The 18218-nt window shown below is 38.3% G+C and overlaps 1 protein-coding gene across 1 annotated transcript in view; it reads right to left on the bottom strand.

Annotated features, from left to right (window-relative positions):
• Positions 1 to 18218, bottom strand: part of HHAT (hedgehog acyltransferase) — a gene marked incomplete at its 3' end in the record, with an annotated part of 119065 nt that overhangs the window by 79920 nt on the left and 20927 nt on the right. Inside the window, 1 exon segment of the mRNA XM_084201726.1 lies at positions 5512 to 5547. Within this exon segment, the coding sequence (XP_084057852.1) occupies positions 5512 to 5547 (36 nt within the window).

The following is an 18218-nucleotide window of genomic DNA, read 5'->3' as shown; positions in this document are numbered from 1 at the left end:
AACCAAAATGTCAAATCTCTAGACAAAACAAAGAAAAAAGAATGCATCCTTGGGATAGCTAGCACTTTCAAAGGCAGAGGTGTCTATCCACATACCCTTATCAATGCTGCTGGAGAAAAGTGGAATCTCATTAATACTGTACTGTCTAGCCCAGCTACAATGTATTAGCACATCAATGGTATTTTATGGGCAGCTACATTCAGAAGAGCAGCAGAGATGAATAGCATTAGCAGTGGTACTTGGTTCCCAAGAGAGGCCCATGTGCTACCCTGAACCTCACACAAAATCTGTGTCCAGGTGTTGGAGCCAAGAATTACCACTGAGCTTATCTAGCAATAGAGTTGGAGAACTGCTGGAGTGCGTGTTGACCTTCCAAGACCTGTGTGCATTAAAGAGAAAGGGAAAGCTCAGAAGTTTGGGGGTTGTTATTATGGAAAATTTTGTGTGTGTTGGGGTTTTTTGGTCAGTTGTTTTTGTGGTGTTTTTTTTTCAATACAGTGATTAAAAGGTCTGCGTGGGTTTCTTTTTAAGCAGGAGCATAGATTTCTTTGGCTTGGAGCAGCTTTGAAGATGTGGGATCCCATGGGATTCCACAGCAAACTAATACAGGAGTTGAGCCAGATGATTAACAGATTTTTCCATTTCTTCTTTCATAATCATACCTTAGTTAGAACCATAATCCCCTCTCTCACCCTGGAATCATTCTGCCCTTACAGAGAGGTGTCCTATTCCTAACTAAAAATCAGCAGAGGTCACCACACAGTAGATTTTGATCCTAGAGGTAAACAATACCATGCTTTACCTGAGAAAACTTAAAAAGTGGGTGATTTCCAAGTTGTGTATTCAGAGTACCTTTGCATCCAGGACTAAGCTAACCTAAATAGCCTGCAACTCTAAACAAGCTAAAGTAATTGCAAACCATGGGGTGAGCTGAGAGCACTGCTAACAGATGGATGCCTTTTGGAGACACTGGGGGTGCGTGGTCCTGCAGCTCTCTTCAAAAGCCAGATCTCTACTGAAATGAGTATGATTCACACTTTTTCAAAGGCACAGCAGAGCTGAAAGCATAGAGATTTTTCAAAAGAATCATGCCTGCAGGAACTGTCATTCTTCCCCACTGTCTTCATCAGTGCTGTCCTAAAGGAAGTACTGTTTGGCATCAGGACTGTAAATATTCCCACAAGTTAACAATTTTATTTCATCCAATGCCCTGTTTTCAGCACTGGATGAAATGCCTAGAAAAAATAGCTTCAGTGAGCAAAGAGCAACAGGCAGCCTCTCTTACTCTTTCCCCTCTAAACTGCTATGCTAAAGGCTATTTCTATATATTTTTAACTCTGAAAATACACCTATTGCACCATTCTGAGAATGCTCTGATTTAGGAGAAAAAAGGTTCTTTTTCCGGAAGTCACATTAGAAAAATATTACTACATTTGTACAGTAATATTTACTACTGATGTGCAGTGTACTTTGTATAGTACTCATGTGATTTAAATACATGATTAATAATTTTGGTCATCCTAAAGTAGTAACAAATAGGTTCTTTCACATCATTGTGTGAAAACATTGGAAAAATAACCTTCCAAGTATAGTAGTATATTTTTCATTAGTACTACAAAACCTCAGTTTTCATCAAAAAAGTACTGATCCTTCCCTGGTGAGTTTCCAGGATCCCTGCTTCAAATATAATGGTACAGCTAACAGATGTTCAAAACCCACATCCCCACATACTCAACTGTCTGGGCCAGCTATTGTTTGTCTCTGCTTAGACAAGGGTGAGATGGGTTTGCTCCCCGGGCTTTAAAGGACAAGGCTGGACTCTCAGGTTCGGTCTTTAAGGTTGTTTATTATTTCTTATCTACAAAGTTTTCTTTTCTGCTCAGCCGGGCAGCCAAAAGCACTCTGACTGCCCACAGGGTGGTCGCATCTTTTTATAACAAAGACTACGTAAACTATATTTATCTTTTGTCTCCAATACTTATCATTTTTATTATTAAGTGTACCTTTACTAAGAATCTATCAAAAATATCAACGTCACACAGAAAATGGAAGACATGAAGAAGGAGGAAGAGCCATGTGGCAGGCTTCAACTCCCTCTATCTTGTTTTTCTAACCTCCTTGTACTAAAATCTTAAAATCTGTGCTTTGACTTGTAATTGTGCTATTTCTGTATCTTTTAAACACTAGTGATTCTTATATCTCCATATACAGGTGGTACATCTCTTGAAGGGTCAAAGTTGAGCCACCAGGTACTTTTGGCAACTTTCTAAGGCTCCCGAGCTCTCCAAGGGTTCTCTTGGTAGCTCTGGGCATCAGGAGAGGTGCGCTGAGTTCTCACACTCAACTGCAATTTACTTTCACAAATATAAGTTCCATGATACCATTTGATTTCAGCTTGCAAGCAGTAATTAAAAATCTAGTCCCAGAATCCAGTTCAGTCCAAGTCACAACACATTATTAGCCATTACAGTATATGTACCTATCCATAGTGCATTTGAAAATATGGTATTTTTAAACTTTTCCAAGCTATCTTAGAATAGTATCAGAAGCACAGTTCAAGACATAGATGGGTGGAAAATTATTTTCCATTAATGTTTAGCTAAGAACACAGAAAAAGCCCTGTGTAGTTGTAATTCTCTGCAATACTTTGTGTCATGCTTCACTTGGGGAAAGCACTGACTGTGTATACGAGGCTAACAGTACATACAGTCCTAGTTCCTTCAATCAGCATTTAATTAGGCAGATTGTCCTTTTTAGCAGAGACTATTTTATTTTTGTTGGCCCCACACTTTGTATTTACAAGTGTCATACTGGGTTCCCTGTTCCATGGCAGGGTTGAGCCATTATACTTAAAACAATGTAATTTCTTTTTCCATTTCAAATCCCACCTCATAGACTTTTCAATGTTTCCTGCAACTCAGGTTTGTTTGGGTTGGGGTTTTTTTCTTTCCTACTGTTTAATTTCACATGGAAATGAAAACTGTGAAGAGAACAGTATGCAAGAGAACATGTATGACAGATACTTTATGAACACAGGAGATGAACTGCAAGTTCTCGGGAGCAGAGACTGTCTAAGCAAAGAAAGGCAGTAACTTCCAAAAACTCACAAGGAAGACCAACAGAAGAGATTAACACCAAGTGTGTTTCCTACTCCCAAGTCACTCACTAAAGGAATTCTTTTTTTTAGTTGAGGAAACACCAAGCAAAACTCATTCTGGTACAACAGAAGACAAAATTCCTTCCTCCTTTGCAGCACAGTTACAGAGAGAGCAGATGATGTAGTTAACACAGTAATTAACGGAGGTAGGTAACAGGCTGAAAATGTCTAAGTTAAGGTTAGAAGAGGAACTGCACAGCACACAGCTGGCTTTGAAAAAAATCATACATGAGTCAGAAATGACATTCAACTTATGCCAATCCCATGACTATTTGCAGTCCAGGATCACACAAACATACAGCTTAAATACAGCATCTCCTTGGGAGGTAAAGCAATACTGAATGAGAGAATAATATCTTATTACACTCCTTGTACAAAGCAAATGAAAATATTTTATGGCAGAAGCATTACCAGGGTCTCAAACTTAGTACATCAATGCTTACCATGATTCTACTCTTGGTTAAGTAGCCATATACACTTCCAGAAGACTTTCTTGGACACCATTTCTTTTAGAAAGTAGCATCTTTTAAACCATGTCTCAATATGAAGATTACAATTTCTTATATAATTTCTTTCAAACAAAATCTACTTGACAAAATATAGATGCAACCAATTTTGTAATACTGATACCTGAACTTATATTTTCAGTTGTCTAAGAATTCTAAAACAGAAGTACATTCAGTAATATTGACACAATGCCTTTATGAAGGGAGCTATCTGTTAAACACTATAGTGTTACACAGAAAGAAATACACCAAGTCTACAGCTCAAAGGTTACGAGAAGTGGGTTGCCCTGTGGAATCTTCAAACAAACCAAATTTTCCTTGTGACCTAGGCTTGTATGATATCATATCTGGTGCCAAAAACCACTGCATTAAAGCCTCAAGAACTCATGTGTGAAGGCTTAAGACAGTCTTTATCCAGGAAATATGACAAAGCAGCCTAAAATAAAAGTCCAGCAGCAAAGCCAACTCAAGGAAAGGCTGACACCACCTGATCCTTATGGTGAGACCCAAACAGCATACTCTGCTCATACACACTGGATTCATTCTTCCAAGGTGGAGCTCTTCAACGATAGACATTGCAGTGGATGAAATAACTGATAGAATTAATTCTCTAAGTGCCCAAAGACCACAGAAAAATTCATCCTTAACAGTACACACTACACTTCATTGTAAAGATCAGTAGATGGTAATAGGTGTTGTATTAAAAATGAAGGCAAACACGTTCTTGGTGAACATCTGTGACTTTGCCCACACAAAAAACAGCAAAAACAATTTCTCAGTGTAGAATTCAAATGCATTAACCTCCCTTTTCTTGCTGAAGTGCCCTTCTTTAATTGCTTCATCTCTCTAAATATCATCAACCAAAGCACTCAAACAATGACTCCATTTTCCTTATTCATCTTCAGAACAGTCCATTGTACGCATTGAATAATTTGTTTTTTCTTATGAGAATATATGACTCTGCCCCGCATTTCAAAATTTCTATAAAATTCAAGTCCTTCTTACAAGATATGAAGGTACTAGAGTTATCAGTGGAAAAGAGGTTTTTTTAAAGCTTGCCTTCAGTGCAAGAAAAATTAAGATTTTCACAGCTACTGAAATTTCCTGAGTTATGCTTTTCTGAAGAAGTGCATTAGAGAGTGACACTGGGTAGATAGCCAAGACAAATAGTTACAGTTTTTCAAACTAAAAAAATCAACAGAAAACAAAAGAAGAACTTACCATTAAAAATATAAAGTAATACTGAATTCACATAGTGATTTCTGCTTATAACAACAGAAATGCTTTTTAACGTTTTTGCTGGGATAGGGTGTGTTTCCTTCACAGCAGCCAGTAAAGGGCTGTGTTTTGCATTTGTGCTGAAAAGAGTGCTGCTGAAAACACAGGGATGCTTTTGTTACTGCCGAGCAGCACTTACACACAGTCACGGCCTGTTTTGCTCCTCACATCACACAAAAGTAGACTGGGGGGTGCACAGGGGATGAAGGGGAGGGGACACAGTCAGGACAGGCGACCCCAAGGGATATCCCACACCCTATGGTGTCACACCTGGCACACCAAGCTGGGAAAGAAGGAAGCAGCGGCGGGACTGCTCCGAGCCGTGACATTTGCTGTCCCAAGTCACCGTTACACATGATGGAGGGAACGAGTTCCTTGTTTTGCTTTGCTTGTGTGTGGCTCAGCTCTTAACTTCCCTACTAAACTGTTCTGTCATCCCACAGCTCTTCTCAGTTTTACCTTCTGATTGTCCCCCATCCCACTGCAGGGAGTGAAGGTGCGTGGGGCTGCCTCCAGCTGAGGTTAAACCCAGCAATATGGGAGTGCAATTTAAAATAAGTATTAGCTTACCTGACCAGAAAGCGATGCAGCCCAACGTCAAAACTTCTGTAAGAAAAAAAATACACCAAATTTTAATGATCAAAAAATACTACTCTGTTGAGTATTGTACAAACACTGTGTTTCAAAACAATAATACCAAATATAAAGTTACTTGAATTGATGAAGCAAAAAGCAAAAGTGTCACACACACTTCCTTTCTGTAACGACATGTGAAATTTAAGATGATCATCATATGAAAAGATTTAGGTGCATGTTATAAAGCTCACAAATCTCCTGTTGGAGTATAATGAATGTTAACATTCAGAGTATTATAACACACATAAAGCATAAAATATGTATATACTGTTACTGGAAATAATGTCAGCATCCTAGTCACCAGTACATTTTCTATTATATAGAAAGCAAATCCTGGGTGCAAAACTGCTGTGGAATCTCTTTCCCATTTTCTGCTCTGTACTGCAGTAAAATTCAAGTGACTGCTGTGAATCCTCCCCAGAATAAAGAATCATCAAAAAACCCCTTATGTCTCCTTCAAACATAGAATTTCCAAGAAACAAACCTTGCAAGTGTGTTCCACTCACATCAGTAAGGAAGTTAACTTTGAGGACTTCTGACAGTAAATACAAGTTAGATCGCATTAAATTACAAGAACCATGTCTGAAATCTTCAGCCCAAACAACATACATTGACAGCAGCTGTCAGCATTTCTTCCCCTTTTCTGGTTCCTCCATTCCTAAGATAACTCAGTAGAACCAAGCTCATGAACAATCCACTAGCAAATCCTTGACACTACAGGAAGGCATCCACTGATTTGAGACATTTACCTAACACCTGAAGTATATGCCAGCCTTATAGGACTACCCATATAATCCCAGCTTAGCTGTGTGCATAATGGCACAAATGGAAAATGCAAGTGTCTTATTCCCAGTACTGGACTTGCTCTGGAATGGGATTATATTTCACATACACAGAAAACATTCTGGCATATACTAAGCTCTTGAGTATTCTGTTCCAAAAAACCTAATTGGTCATTTTGAGTACAACACAGTTTTATTGTGCTTGCTGTGTGCTGCTTTCTAACTGAAAGAGCAAGAGAAATCATCAGATAGTTAATGGCATCCTGATAACAGCAGACAGATAATGAGCTGCAGAAATTTTAGGAGTTAACAGGGAAGCAGACTCCACTTGTTCAGCAGGGTAGATAGGAGAGCTAGGAATTTCTCACTGAAAAGCTGCCTTGCAACAGAAAAACATCCTGCCAGAAACATGTACCTGGTCATCATTAAATCTGTATTTTTCACAACCCCTTCCTGAAATCATTTCACCTTTTATATTATTGCTATATTACTGTGCAATTAAACTGCATGAAGTGCATCCACTTATCTCTCTGCATTCTTCCTGCTTGGATACATACAGTTTTGGCTCCCTCTCTTCACTAAAATATTCTGTGTTGCGCAGACAGTTTTCTGTACTGGAGCTGGACACAGTCTGTATTTTTAGTTCTGAGAACCTTTTCTTCCAAGGACCAAGCACTCAGAATGTTTGTGTTGGGAAGGGGAGAAGAAGAAACTTGCACAGTTTCAGGGGAGAGCTGTATGCTAAACAACCACCTTGCACATCTTCAACCAGGCTGATCTTTTCAAGTTCTCCCAGCTGCTCTCCATGGCAATCACCAAACCTGCTACAGTCTCTGACAGGAAACACACACTGAGCTGCTTGTGGGCAGAGATGTGGAACATAAAAAATATCACTATTTTTGACAATGAACCAAAAGCCAAAGGACGTGGCTTACCAAAAGCAGGAAAAGTGAATGGTCCTGCTAACTTGAGATATCAGAGCTGAAGGAGATTGGGGTGGACAAAGCTGAGGCAGAGTGGGTTCAGACTCTGGGAGGGAAACAAGTCAGTGTGCTGTAGATGCCATGACATGCCACCTTTTCTCTAATTTTCCACTCTTTCCAAAATATCATTTTAAAAGCATATATATATATATATATATATATATATAAAAAACATATATCTAAAACACTTGCTATTAGAAAAGTTTTCTAAGTTTATCTCTTAGGCGCTTTAGCAATTGGCTATTTCATGGAAATATTTTTAATTAGTATTAAAAATAAACATGCATAGAACCAATTTATTATAATAAATAACAAGAAGGAAAATTTATCAGAGCCTCACTAGATATAATTCAGCACACATAGACGGGGCCCATTATTCCTCAGCTAGATTTTGTACTGATACATTTCAACAGTCTACCCAAATCCTGAATTCTAAACAGTGTAAGCAGCCCTTTGAGATATAACTACACTATGACCAACAGAATTTTGATATTATACAGCATTGTCTGAGTGTGCAGTTAGATCTTAAAGACACTTTCAGACAGTATCATTGATTAGTTCCAAAAGCAAGGATATCAAGGCTGAACAAGTTCAAATTGTAAATGGGAGAAATGGTTGCATTACTTAAGGCTATGGATATTGTCCACAGACACCTGGGATAATGAATAGAAACACTGTGCAAGGCAAAAACACAAAGAAAGAATTATGGGAGACTGGTTTTGACAAAATATTACTACAGACACTTTTTACTATTTTTCTTGTTCATATTTAAATACATACTGCAGTTAAATCCACAAGTAATGTGAAAACACAGTGAAGCAGCAATGGAAACAGATCTAGCAGATGCAATTAATCCCTCCATTCTTAGATGGAAATGTTAAAAAGAGGTAAAAGAGGGTTTGTACAGCAGTGTTAAGGCTGTAACTTGGGGTGAAATAAGCAATGAATGAAATAAGCAACTTCACTAAATTAAAAAAGATAACAAATAATCACAATGTATTTGCATTAAAAATTTCATAGTGATCCCTTCAACAGAGGACTCCACCCATCAGGCATGGCAGAGTCCCCCACAATCAGCACACAATTAGACCTGCCATATGCACACTGACAGGATTATCTACTGCCTATAAAATATCCTCATATTTACTTGATATTACAACAAAGTTTATAACCAACTTCACACAACTTGTTAAATCCTGAAGTTCCCTGCAAAATACAGGATTTAGCTGGTAGTTATTGCACTCTAGGGTGCCTCAGTCACACAAATTTCAGAAGTGCCTCAGTTATGTAAGTTTCAGAAATCCTATAATGAGTGTAATTTTTCAAAATAAATGTTTTCATTAAAATCTAAAATAACAAGAGAAAGGATATCCTCAACTATATGAGTAAAAAATTATTTATCAGTTAAATTCTCTACGCTGCTCAAATATCAATAGCTATATAGTATTTCAAATTTTGGAGAAGTAAGTAAAATCTAGTTTATCAAAATAGCAATGGTATTAGAACAAAGCAAAATCTTAACTAGCCAAAGGAACAATAAAAGGGAGATATATTTAACTTCAATTTCACAATCATTATAGACAGTACAGACAATTTGATAGCTATTTTCTTTATAAAAACATCCCTAATTCTGCTCCGCTGTAGGGCAGTTTTGGATCACAGTTCTTTACAACTTTCATGCTTTTCTTAAGCACGGAAGCTCTAGTTTCATACAATTCAATGAAACATTACACATACAACCCCTCATCATCAAACTTGTCTTTCCCCAGTACACCAACTACAGATTGGTGACCAATAATATCCATACACTAAACCAACAAAGACCTTTTTGAAAATACAATCTTTGAATATGTACCTGCAGGAGAAAGATGTATGATTGCAGGCAGAGGTTTTTCAAAATTATTTCAGAAGTGCAGTTTCTGCTCTGAAAGCTAAATGCATTATGCAACAACCTGTCTTCAATTTTCATTCAGAACAAAGATGATAGAGGAAAAATTTTAAAATGTTAAGCACACAACAAACAGTGGATTGTTTATAATCCCACTTTCCACAAAGCTGTGCCTTCCTTTAGCCGAAGTCTAACTGCTGGTTACTCAAAAGAAGAATTGTGTGAGCCTCTAGTACACAGCTTTTATATTCAATCAATTACACCAGCCTATCATATTTAAGGACTTGCCTAGATGAAAACTGCTACTCATTAGCTGTGTTAGGTACTACAATTCACAATTCCAGCATGATGACCAAAGGACCCTGATCTCACAAGGTCTGATTGTGAGATCGCATTCCCAACGATTTACAATATAAAAAAATGTAAATACTGAACACATGCCAAGAATACAAGAATCAAAGTTAAGCCAGCTACTAGAGCCATATTTTATGAAACCAATTCCAATAATGTCAATTGCCCAACTTTGATTTTGTGCATCCATATTTTTAAGCCCTGTGCTAAAGAGAAACCAGTACAGCTTTATCTCCTGTCAGTTCTGCCCCAGGACTGCTGGGCTGCACACTGTTTCTGGAAACAAGTACAGCACAGTGTGCAGCATCATCTGGGAAGTATTTGGCTAACCATGGACTTCAGAAAGTATCAGATAGTGGACTGGTTCTTAATTTGGGCCCTACCTTCAGGGAAGTCGACCTATGTAGATAGTTTGCCATTTGTTAAAAAAAACCAAAAAAAACCAAACCAACCAAACAAAACAAAACAAAACAAAAAAACCAAAAAAAAACCCCCAAAAAAAAGCCGGAGACAGAGACAAGCAACTGTGACACTGTGTACCCAGAAACTGCATTGCATTGTAGACATTTCTACATTGCATTGTAGACAGAAATATCCCAGACACCTTAAAAACAGTCATGTTGCCACTGAACATAAACAATTCTGAATGCAGAAAGGAATGGTGTCATTTCTTCAAATCAGCCTGGTTGCCATTTATGGCATGATGAAATCCAACAAGTGGGTTATTTATTAGAGCTTCAGTACCCTGGGTATTCAACATCTCTTTAAAAAAGGTGCTGCAATGTTTCAACAATGGTTCTTGGCCCTTTCTTTAAAATGTGGCTGGACTTGACACTAGGAAGTCAAACTCATTCCCATACCCTTAGAGTAGCCTGGCCTATTGAATTGCAGAATTGTCTGCAAGATCAGCGCTTCCATTAGCTGTCTTTGCAAATAAATGTGGCATTTAGCCAGTGAGCAGCTGAGCAAGAGTCTCTCCCACACAAGAATATTTTGCACTGGTGACTGAGGAGTCTGAATGACAGCTGCCTTCACTGGCACAGCACTCAAGCTGCTTCATTGCCCCTATTTTTTGAGCAGCCCCTTACAGCAGGGATGCCCAAAAGACTCCGTAAAAAGAATTACCTTTTTTACCCAGAACTACTTTTCTGGATTCTCCTAGATCTGCTCATGCTTTTTCCAATGCTGCCTGTGGCAGCCTTCCCAGCAGGCAATGCCTTAAAGATGAGTGCTTCCAAATTTCAAGTAATTACAAGCATGCAATGTGAATCTAGAACACTTTTAGTCTTGTCTGAAGAGTTAGATTACTACCAGGAAAGCAGATACTAAAGTCTATGTTCAGGCTTTGTAAGTGCTATTATTTAATGTCTCAATGAGCTATAAAACTCTGCTAAAGCAAATACCCTGGAGGGGGTACAGCCTACCAAACAGAATAAGTATTTTTCAAGCAGTGACTGCCACCAATTGATTCATCATTATCTTGATTATTAAATAAACATCTGGGAAAGCCATCTATATTTTTAAAAGACACTTTTGCCTGTCCATGGCTTGCAGTAATTCAGTTTTCTGCAAGTTTGTTATGAAGGTGTAGGTTTCAGGTAAAGCTTATTTCTTCACTGACAAGCAGCACAATTCCTCTTCTAAATAACATCACTGCCTTCATACTTGAATACACTATTTAGAAAGCTTATGTACAACTTCAAATAGAAAAACAACAATTAAATTGTAACAGATTTTGCAGGAGAGATAAACACAGTAAGCAAACTGAAAATATTCACTTAAACTGTGAATATTGTGTAGCAGTAATAGTTTTTAAAGACAGAGATGCCTGAGGAAAAATACAACCCAGTCTAATACAACAACCTGTTTGGATTTATCTGTTACCTAAAAATTATAGAATAGACTTTTGGACACCGAGCCTTTAAAGTCACATTTTAACAGTTTTCTGAGGACTCTTTTGCCACATACAAGGATGTTTTTGGAGCTCTCATTTTTGAGATCAGCCTTTCAATTTGTGCAAGACACTTGGTGAATTCCACCCACATACAGATTCTAGTCTGCCCACTGATATGGTATTGAAATTAGGAACAAATGCATATATGGAGCACTTACAGCATTCCTACCATTCTTCAAATCCTACAATTTCCTATGCATCTCTTACCATGCAACTTAGAAAAAAATAATTCATAGCTGAATCCAATGATAAAATTCCTGTTTAAAAGAATTCAATGTTCTTGTAAACATTAAGATCTTAAGAACTTGCTTAGCCTAGATCTGAAGTTTCAATGGATCCTTTTGTTTGCAAGCTTTGACTTTAACCATCTGCAGTAAACTAGTAGCAGTTTGCTTTTATTTCAATGTAAAAATGCAGCTAAGAGTAAAAATAAAAATCTATGCTATTTGAAAGAGAAAATATGAAGACTGTCAAATGCTTTCATATTATATCTTTGACAAACAATTTCTTGTTACAGCAATAATAAGCAGAATTTGTCTATACATGAAGATACCTTTATCATTCTCTGACACTTGCTTAAGGAGCCTGGAATTTTAACACTCCATGCTTAGATTAAACACTTTGAATCCCTGTTGTGTTTCTTCCTGGAATGATTCAGCAGTATACCAACTTGCCTTTTGGTTTCCTCCATTATTCAAATAACCAAAGCTGCCATTGTGTTGTGCCTGTGCTGGATGCCTCCATACAGAGGTTCCTGCTCAGTGCTCTAAGTGCTCTGTAGCACCAATATGGCAAATTCACCAACATTCACACTACTCCACAGAAACAGTCCTCTGTAAATGTCTGATCACTTTAAGGAAAAGCCCTAAACATTTTATTTGGGAAGTATTTACTGCACAGCATCACAGGGAGAAGCTAGGGCTTCCTGTACCCAGGAGAATGGTGGAAATCCACAGTGAAATCCTGACACCATCAAAATGAGCACAAAACCCTCACTGATTTCAAGGAAAGCAGAAATATACCTGGACTGACTCTGGACAGTCTGTATAATGCAGAACACAGTCCAATTTCAGTGTGCATTTTGTCTGTCACTTTCATCTCCAAGTAGAAACTATTAGTAAGTCTCAAAGCTTCATCTGCACAGTTTTGCTCATTAGCTGGGAACTCAGGCTGGAGACCTGCATAGTAAAATTAACCTAGTAAGACACCCACAAGGAGAAAGCTCTTTTGAGAACCACATAAAAACACTTCACAATGCTAGTGGCCTCCAGCCTACAAATTGAATTCATGACCTAACACATTTTGTTGTTTTATTTCAGTTTAAATGCAGAACTTGTATTATATCAAAAAGCCAGAGGAAAGTTGCAATGATTCTAGGCAGTGACTCCTCCTCACTCCTGTAATCTCCTGGACAGAAAGAGAAGCAGAATGTTCAGCAGGCATCAGCCATTGGCAGTGTGTATGTAAATTGCACACAAGTCTGCCTACTTGGGAGGCTTTAAAATAACAAATTGGTTCTGTTTCTCACATATCCAATCACTGGATCTTGGTGATACAGCTCAGCAAACACTTTTTAAAAAAGCGAAGTCTCATTTGTATTCTGTTAATCTCTCCTAGAACACTTCAGAAGAAATATTACTTTAATTTTATACCTTCCCCAATTCTTCAAAAGCCTATAGCAGCTCATGGAGAGTGGATGAAACCTAATGCCCATTAGTGGCAAACTCCCATAGGGAAAGTTCTCCCTCAGTCTTTGTCATGTAAGACTCCTGCACTGCAGCGTGATTGTCCAATTACTGTGAGATCTCCATCCTTACTGCAAACAGAGCAAACAAGTTTATTAACAGCCATTACTCATTTCCTACAGTAGTTGTGAGCAGGCACAGGGCTGCTTGCCAAATGTGAGCAGCAGTAATAGTTTGTATCTACACAGCGCTCATATCAAATACAGTGAGCAATGGGCTTCACAGGTAAAGAGCAGTAGGTGGGTTTAGCTTGATTGTTAAAAAACCCAGCAATTTCAAATGACAGCAACAATGCAGTCATCAGACAAATAAATTCCCAATAATTATGTAAATTAGATCCAAGAAGGATTGGGGCACCTTATTACTGCACTTCTTTTTACACTCCAGAGTCACAGATTTCTTTTTCTCTATTGAAGAGATTTAAGGAGCCTTTCAAAGCTTTGATACAACCAGCAAATTGAACTGTACAGTACAGTAGGTAACTGCAGCATGCACTAATTTAGCTGACATCAAAAGCAGTTAAATCTTTTGTCTTCATCAGTGAGAGAGAGAATGGCTAAGCAGTCCAGAACGTTCATATATTCAGGTGACACCTGGAAACATCACAGATCAATACTCAGCTTTAAGCATCACCACACTTAACAAAAATACAGTAAATTAGGGAGACTTATTTTTAAACTTTAAAACCAGTTACTCTACAATTAAAGATATGCATTAATTCTGCAACTAAATAGCCAAGTTTCTAGCAAGAAGTTGAAGTATTCAGGTATTGGCAAGCAGGTGCAATATTTAGAGTTAGTCATAGCTCCACAGCCTAAGGAGAGCTCTCCTTGACTCCAGCTGTCCATGCACACTGTGACTCTGTATTTAACACCAAATCATTCTGCTTATGAATACTACAGGAGTTGTAGAGGGCAAGACATAGAGGGATACCTGCCTTACATTCAACTTTATGTATCAACAGAAGGAAGAAGAGCATTTTCCTTCCCAAGATTCACACTCAGCATCCTCAAGGACCATGTTACTATCTTCTCAAGAAGGAAAACTTAATATCCTTTAAATGTTTTAAAGCACACCACCTAACTCTCTAGGCACATAAGCTTTCCACAACACAACTGGTCTTATGAATGTTATTTTTACTACTGATTTGGGATCTGATCCAGTGCACTTGTACAGACAGGACAAGAAACCTAATCCTATGACTTCACTGTGTTAAAGTCTGCTAAAGTGTGCAGGCTTCTGCACATTTTGGCAATAATCTTAATTTCAATAAAATTCAATAAAATTTACTCATGAGCACTAGGCTGTTGCAACACTGTGGGCATAACTGTGTTTACTCCAAACACCGTTTTAAATAATCTTTTTTCATGTTTAAGATATCACCTACAAAACACAGTAGGAAAAAGATGCCTTGTGACTTTGGAATAGAAGTTGCAGCATTAATATTTTTAAGTCTAAAACCAGTGAGAAGCTAGGTAATGAAAAGACATTTATTCTACTGGATACACTGTCTACACTGTCTACAACATACTGGACAACTTCCTTCTTGAAAATATCAAAGGGTAAAAATGTACCAGAAGAGACAATCTTCAACTCTAGAGGAAAGGGAAATATGCATAAGCACGTCCTTCCTTTTCTTGTCTCTCAGTTCCAGCTGCTCAGTACTTCCCATCACAAACACGGAGTAGAGTGCTTTCAAAAACGTAGCTGTCTAGAACTGCAGGACAAATACAAAACAAACCACCTGGAAAATACCTCATCCCCTTGAAGCTGACTGGTAGGCCACACACAGCACTGAAAATAACATTCTCTGGTCATAGTACATAGTAGGCCTGTCCTGGCTTTAATCCCCAAGCTGACCCTCTCCCCAGGCACAGAACTCAGAGGAGGTCTTCCTACAGCTTTGGAAAGCAGCTGCTGCAACCCTTTCCACAGCACGGTGGACAGCAGGTGTGAGCCACAGATCTGGATGTGCCATTCAAATTTCTACCAGGCTTTGGGTGATTCATGCTGAATCCCTCCTTCAATCTGCCATGGAGATGTGGAGTTTCTTTTCACTGCCTGCTTCTCCTTCCCTCATGAAAATTTTTCAAGGCTTGGTAACTTAACTACTCCTGAGGATACCTGCAATGTAAAGAAGCTTAACCTATCATCCTTCCCTTCTGCTCTACAATTACCTCCAAATGACAGGTTGCACAACAGCAATTTGCTGTTATTGCTAACATGTAATCAGAGAACTAAACTCATAGGAAGGAAAAATTTAGGGAGCAAAATCTGCTGTCTCCTATTTCAGACCATCCATCAGCCTATCCAGAAACACCACAACAAAAGAGCACTACAGGACCCAAACAGAAAGAGTGAACCTTTCACCATTTGTTAGAGTACAAGCCCCTAAACACACAAAGGCACATTACTCTGAGCCCAGAGGCAGGGATGTCATCCTGACTACACAGATCTGCAGCACAGCTACAGTTGCTATTGTTACACATAATTATGTTTGTGTTAACTTGCGCCAAACATTGGCTATTTGGGAATTTAAGGAGGCAAGCTTTCCAAGTCAAGCACTGACAAAAACTCCACTTCTGATCTTATTTAAATTACCTTAATGATATTTTACAAAGCTTTTCAGCATCTTTCCTGCTTTGATATACTTAATAAGATAATTCCCAATATTATTTATTCCACTACTAAAAATCAGAAGCCCAAAGACCAGAAAGTACATGTCAAACTGGTTGAGACAATAAGAAGCACAGATGAAAATGCATTCAAGTAATTACTTTAACTCTACAGGTCAGGAAGTCCATCTTCCTTTCTAAAATATCTATTTCAGTCCTCACCATAAACTAATAGGCAATTGAACAATACTATCAGGAGTTTAAGCCAGAAATAAAAGACAGTAAGTTTTTGCAGACTATTCATCATTCTAGAATTACTGCATGTGGTCACAGTGATCTCTTGTGTTCACACTCACACATGAATGTCAGACTTGTCTTTTCCCAGAAAAATCCAAAACAAAGGGAAAAAAACCCTGGCAATGTCCTTTTTGACAGACATACAAGGAATTGTTTCCAGAAGGAGGAAAGTTTCAGGATCAATGGTAAAAGTAGGCAAAAAGTACCAGGATGAGGAAGAAAGAAATGCAAATTAATTTACATTTTTATCTGTAGATCTATCTTCTATGGCATCACTGCAGCCAAGAAAAAGACCACAGCAGACTGTAATCCATAATTTGAAGCAATTCACTGAGACCTTGCACAAAGACCAATTTTTCATGTCAGGCAAAAAATCTTAGGCAGTAAGCTAAACTAAATGGCAGACAATTTCTTGCAAATCATAACCCAAATGCCATTTTTGGAAGTCACTAAAACATCACTGGCACAAATTAGCTTGTTTGTATAGAAGTGTGTGTCTGTACATGCCAAATACAGCCCCTCCTAGTCCACCCTTTTGGCATGCAAGAAAATCAGGGGCTGCCTATTGTCCAGCTCTTGTCTGTCAAGAATCAGGGTATTAAACACAGAGTAGAATCTAAAGCCTAAAGCGTGGCAGTTGAAAATGATCTGATCTTTATCACTGCATTTTTTATTTTCCTCTGGCAGCATTCCTCAACTTCATTTTCTTTAATCTAGATGAAATACTGTTTACAGTGAAATCTACGTTTCATAAGCTACTTCTGCCTGCCTTCTTGAAAAGCCTCTACTCTTGCTGAGAGTAACCTATATTAAACATGCATCAAGTTTCAGCACAATTCGTCCCCAAAACACTTCTCTCCAAATTATTTAGGGATATTTGAGAATGACAAGATTTCAAGGGGGAAAGATAGAAGCAATCACAGGAATTGTTTGGGTTGTAAGGGACCTTCAAAGATAATCTAGTTAAAATGCCCCTGACATGTGTCAGAACAACTCGCACTAGACCAGGTTGATCAGGACTCCATCCAACCTGGCCTTGAACACTTCCAGGGACAGAGCATCCACAACTTCACTGGGCAACATATTCCAATGCCTCACCACCGTCTCACTAAAGAATTGCTTCTTAGAATCTAATCTAAACCTCTCCTCTTTCACTTTAAACCCATTTCCCCTTGTCTATCACTATCTGCCTGCATAAAAAGATCTCTCTCCCTCTTTTTTATAAGTCCCCTTTAGGTACTGGAAGGCTGCAATGAGGTTTCCCTGGAGCCTTTGCTTCTCCAGGCTGAACCCAACTCTTCAAATCATCTGCATAGGCAAGGTGCTCCAGCCCTCAGAACATCATCAAGGTGTTGTGCTTCTGCACATTTCAAATCAGTCCATGACCTGAAAGAACTGTGGGGTTTATGTCATGCTGCTCCTACAGCATGGCAAAACATATCTAACTAATGTGTCCAACATTTTTGTTGCAGAGTCATACCCCAGAACAGTATAAAAAACCAAAACTGGATGATTGTTTTTCCATGAACAGCAGCCAACTGTTGTCGTAATTTACAAACTGACAAGTTCCTCTGTGGAATACATTGCCAAGATAATTTGTCAAAATTTATATAGGATTTAGTTATGTAGTATCTTTTGTTTCTGTAGTTTCCAAGCCATTACTCCTCCACTAGTATATTTTTCCATATTTCAATTTTCAAGTTTCAGCAGTAACACAACTACTTCTAGTTGCACTACACAATTCACGCCCCCCACCTGAAAAATTGTACAGCAAGCATCAGCCTTGACTAATTCTTTAAAGGCACAAGTTTCCAACAACATTGGTTCTCTCCCACAATTGATTACCTTCCTTTTAACCCTGGTAACAAAAACTAAGTTTTAATCCATCAAGGCTTAAGGTAAAGCAGACATTAAAAACTAAGATGGCATGCCACTAAACTACTATCCTCTCTGGAAATCAAGAGCTCAGAGACTCCTTTTCACAGCTATAATAAAGCTTTTGAATAGCAGTGTATTTATCACGCAT

Source organism: Fringilla coelebs (genome assembly GCF_963513975.1).
Source record: "Fringilla coelebs genome assembly, chromosome: 3".
Lineage (NCBI taxonomy): Eukaryota > Metazoa > Chordata > Aves > Passeriformes > Fringillidae > Fringilla > Fringilla coelebs.
Note: the sequence above shows the minus strand (reverse complement) of the source record. Positions and strands in the feature narration are given on the sequence as shown.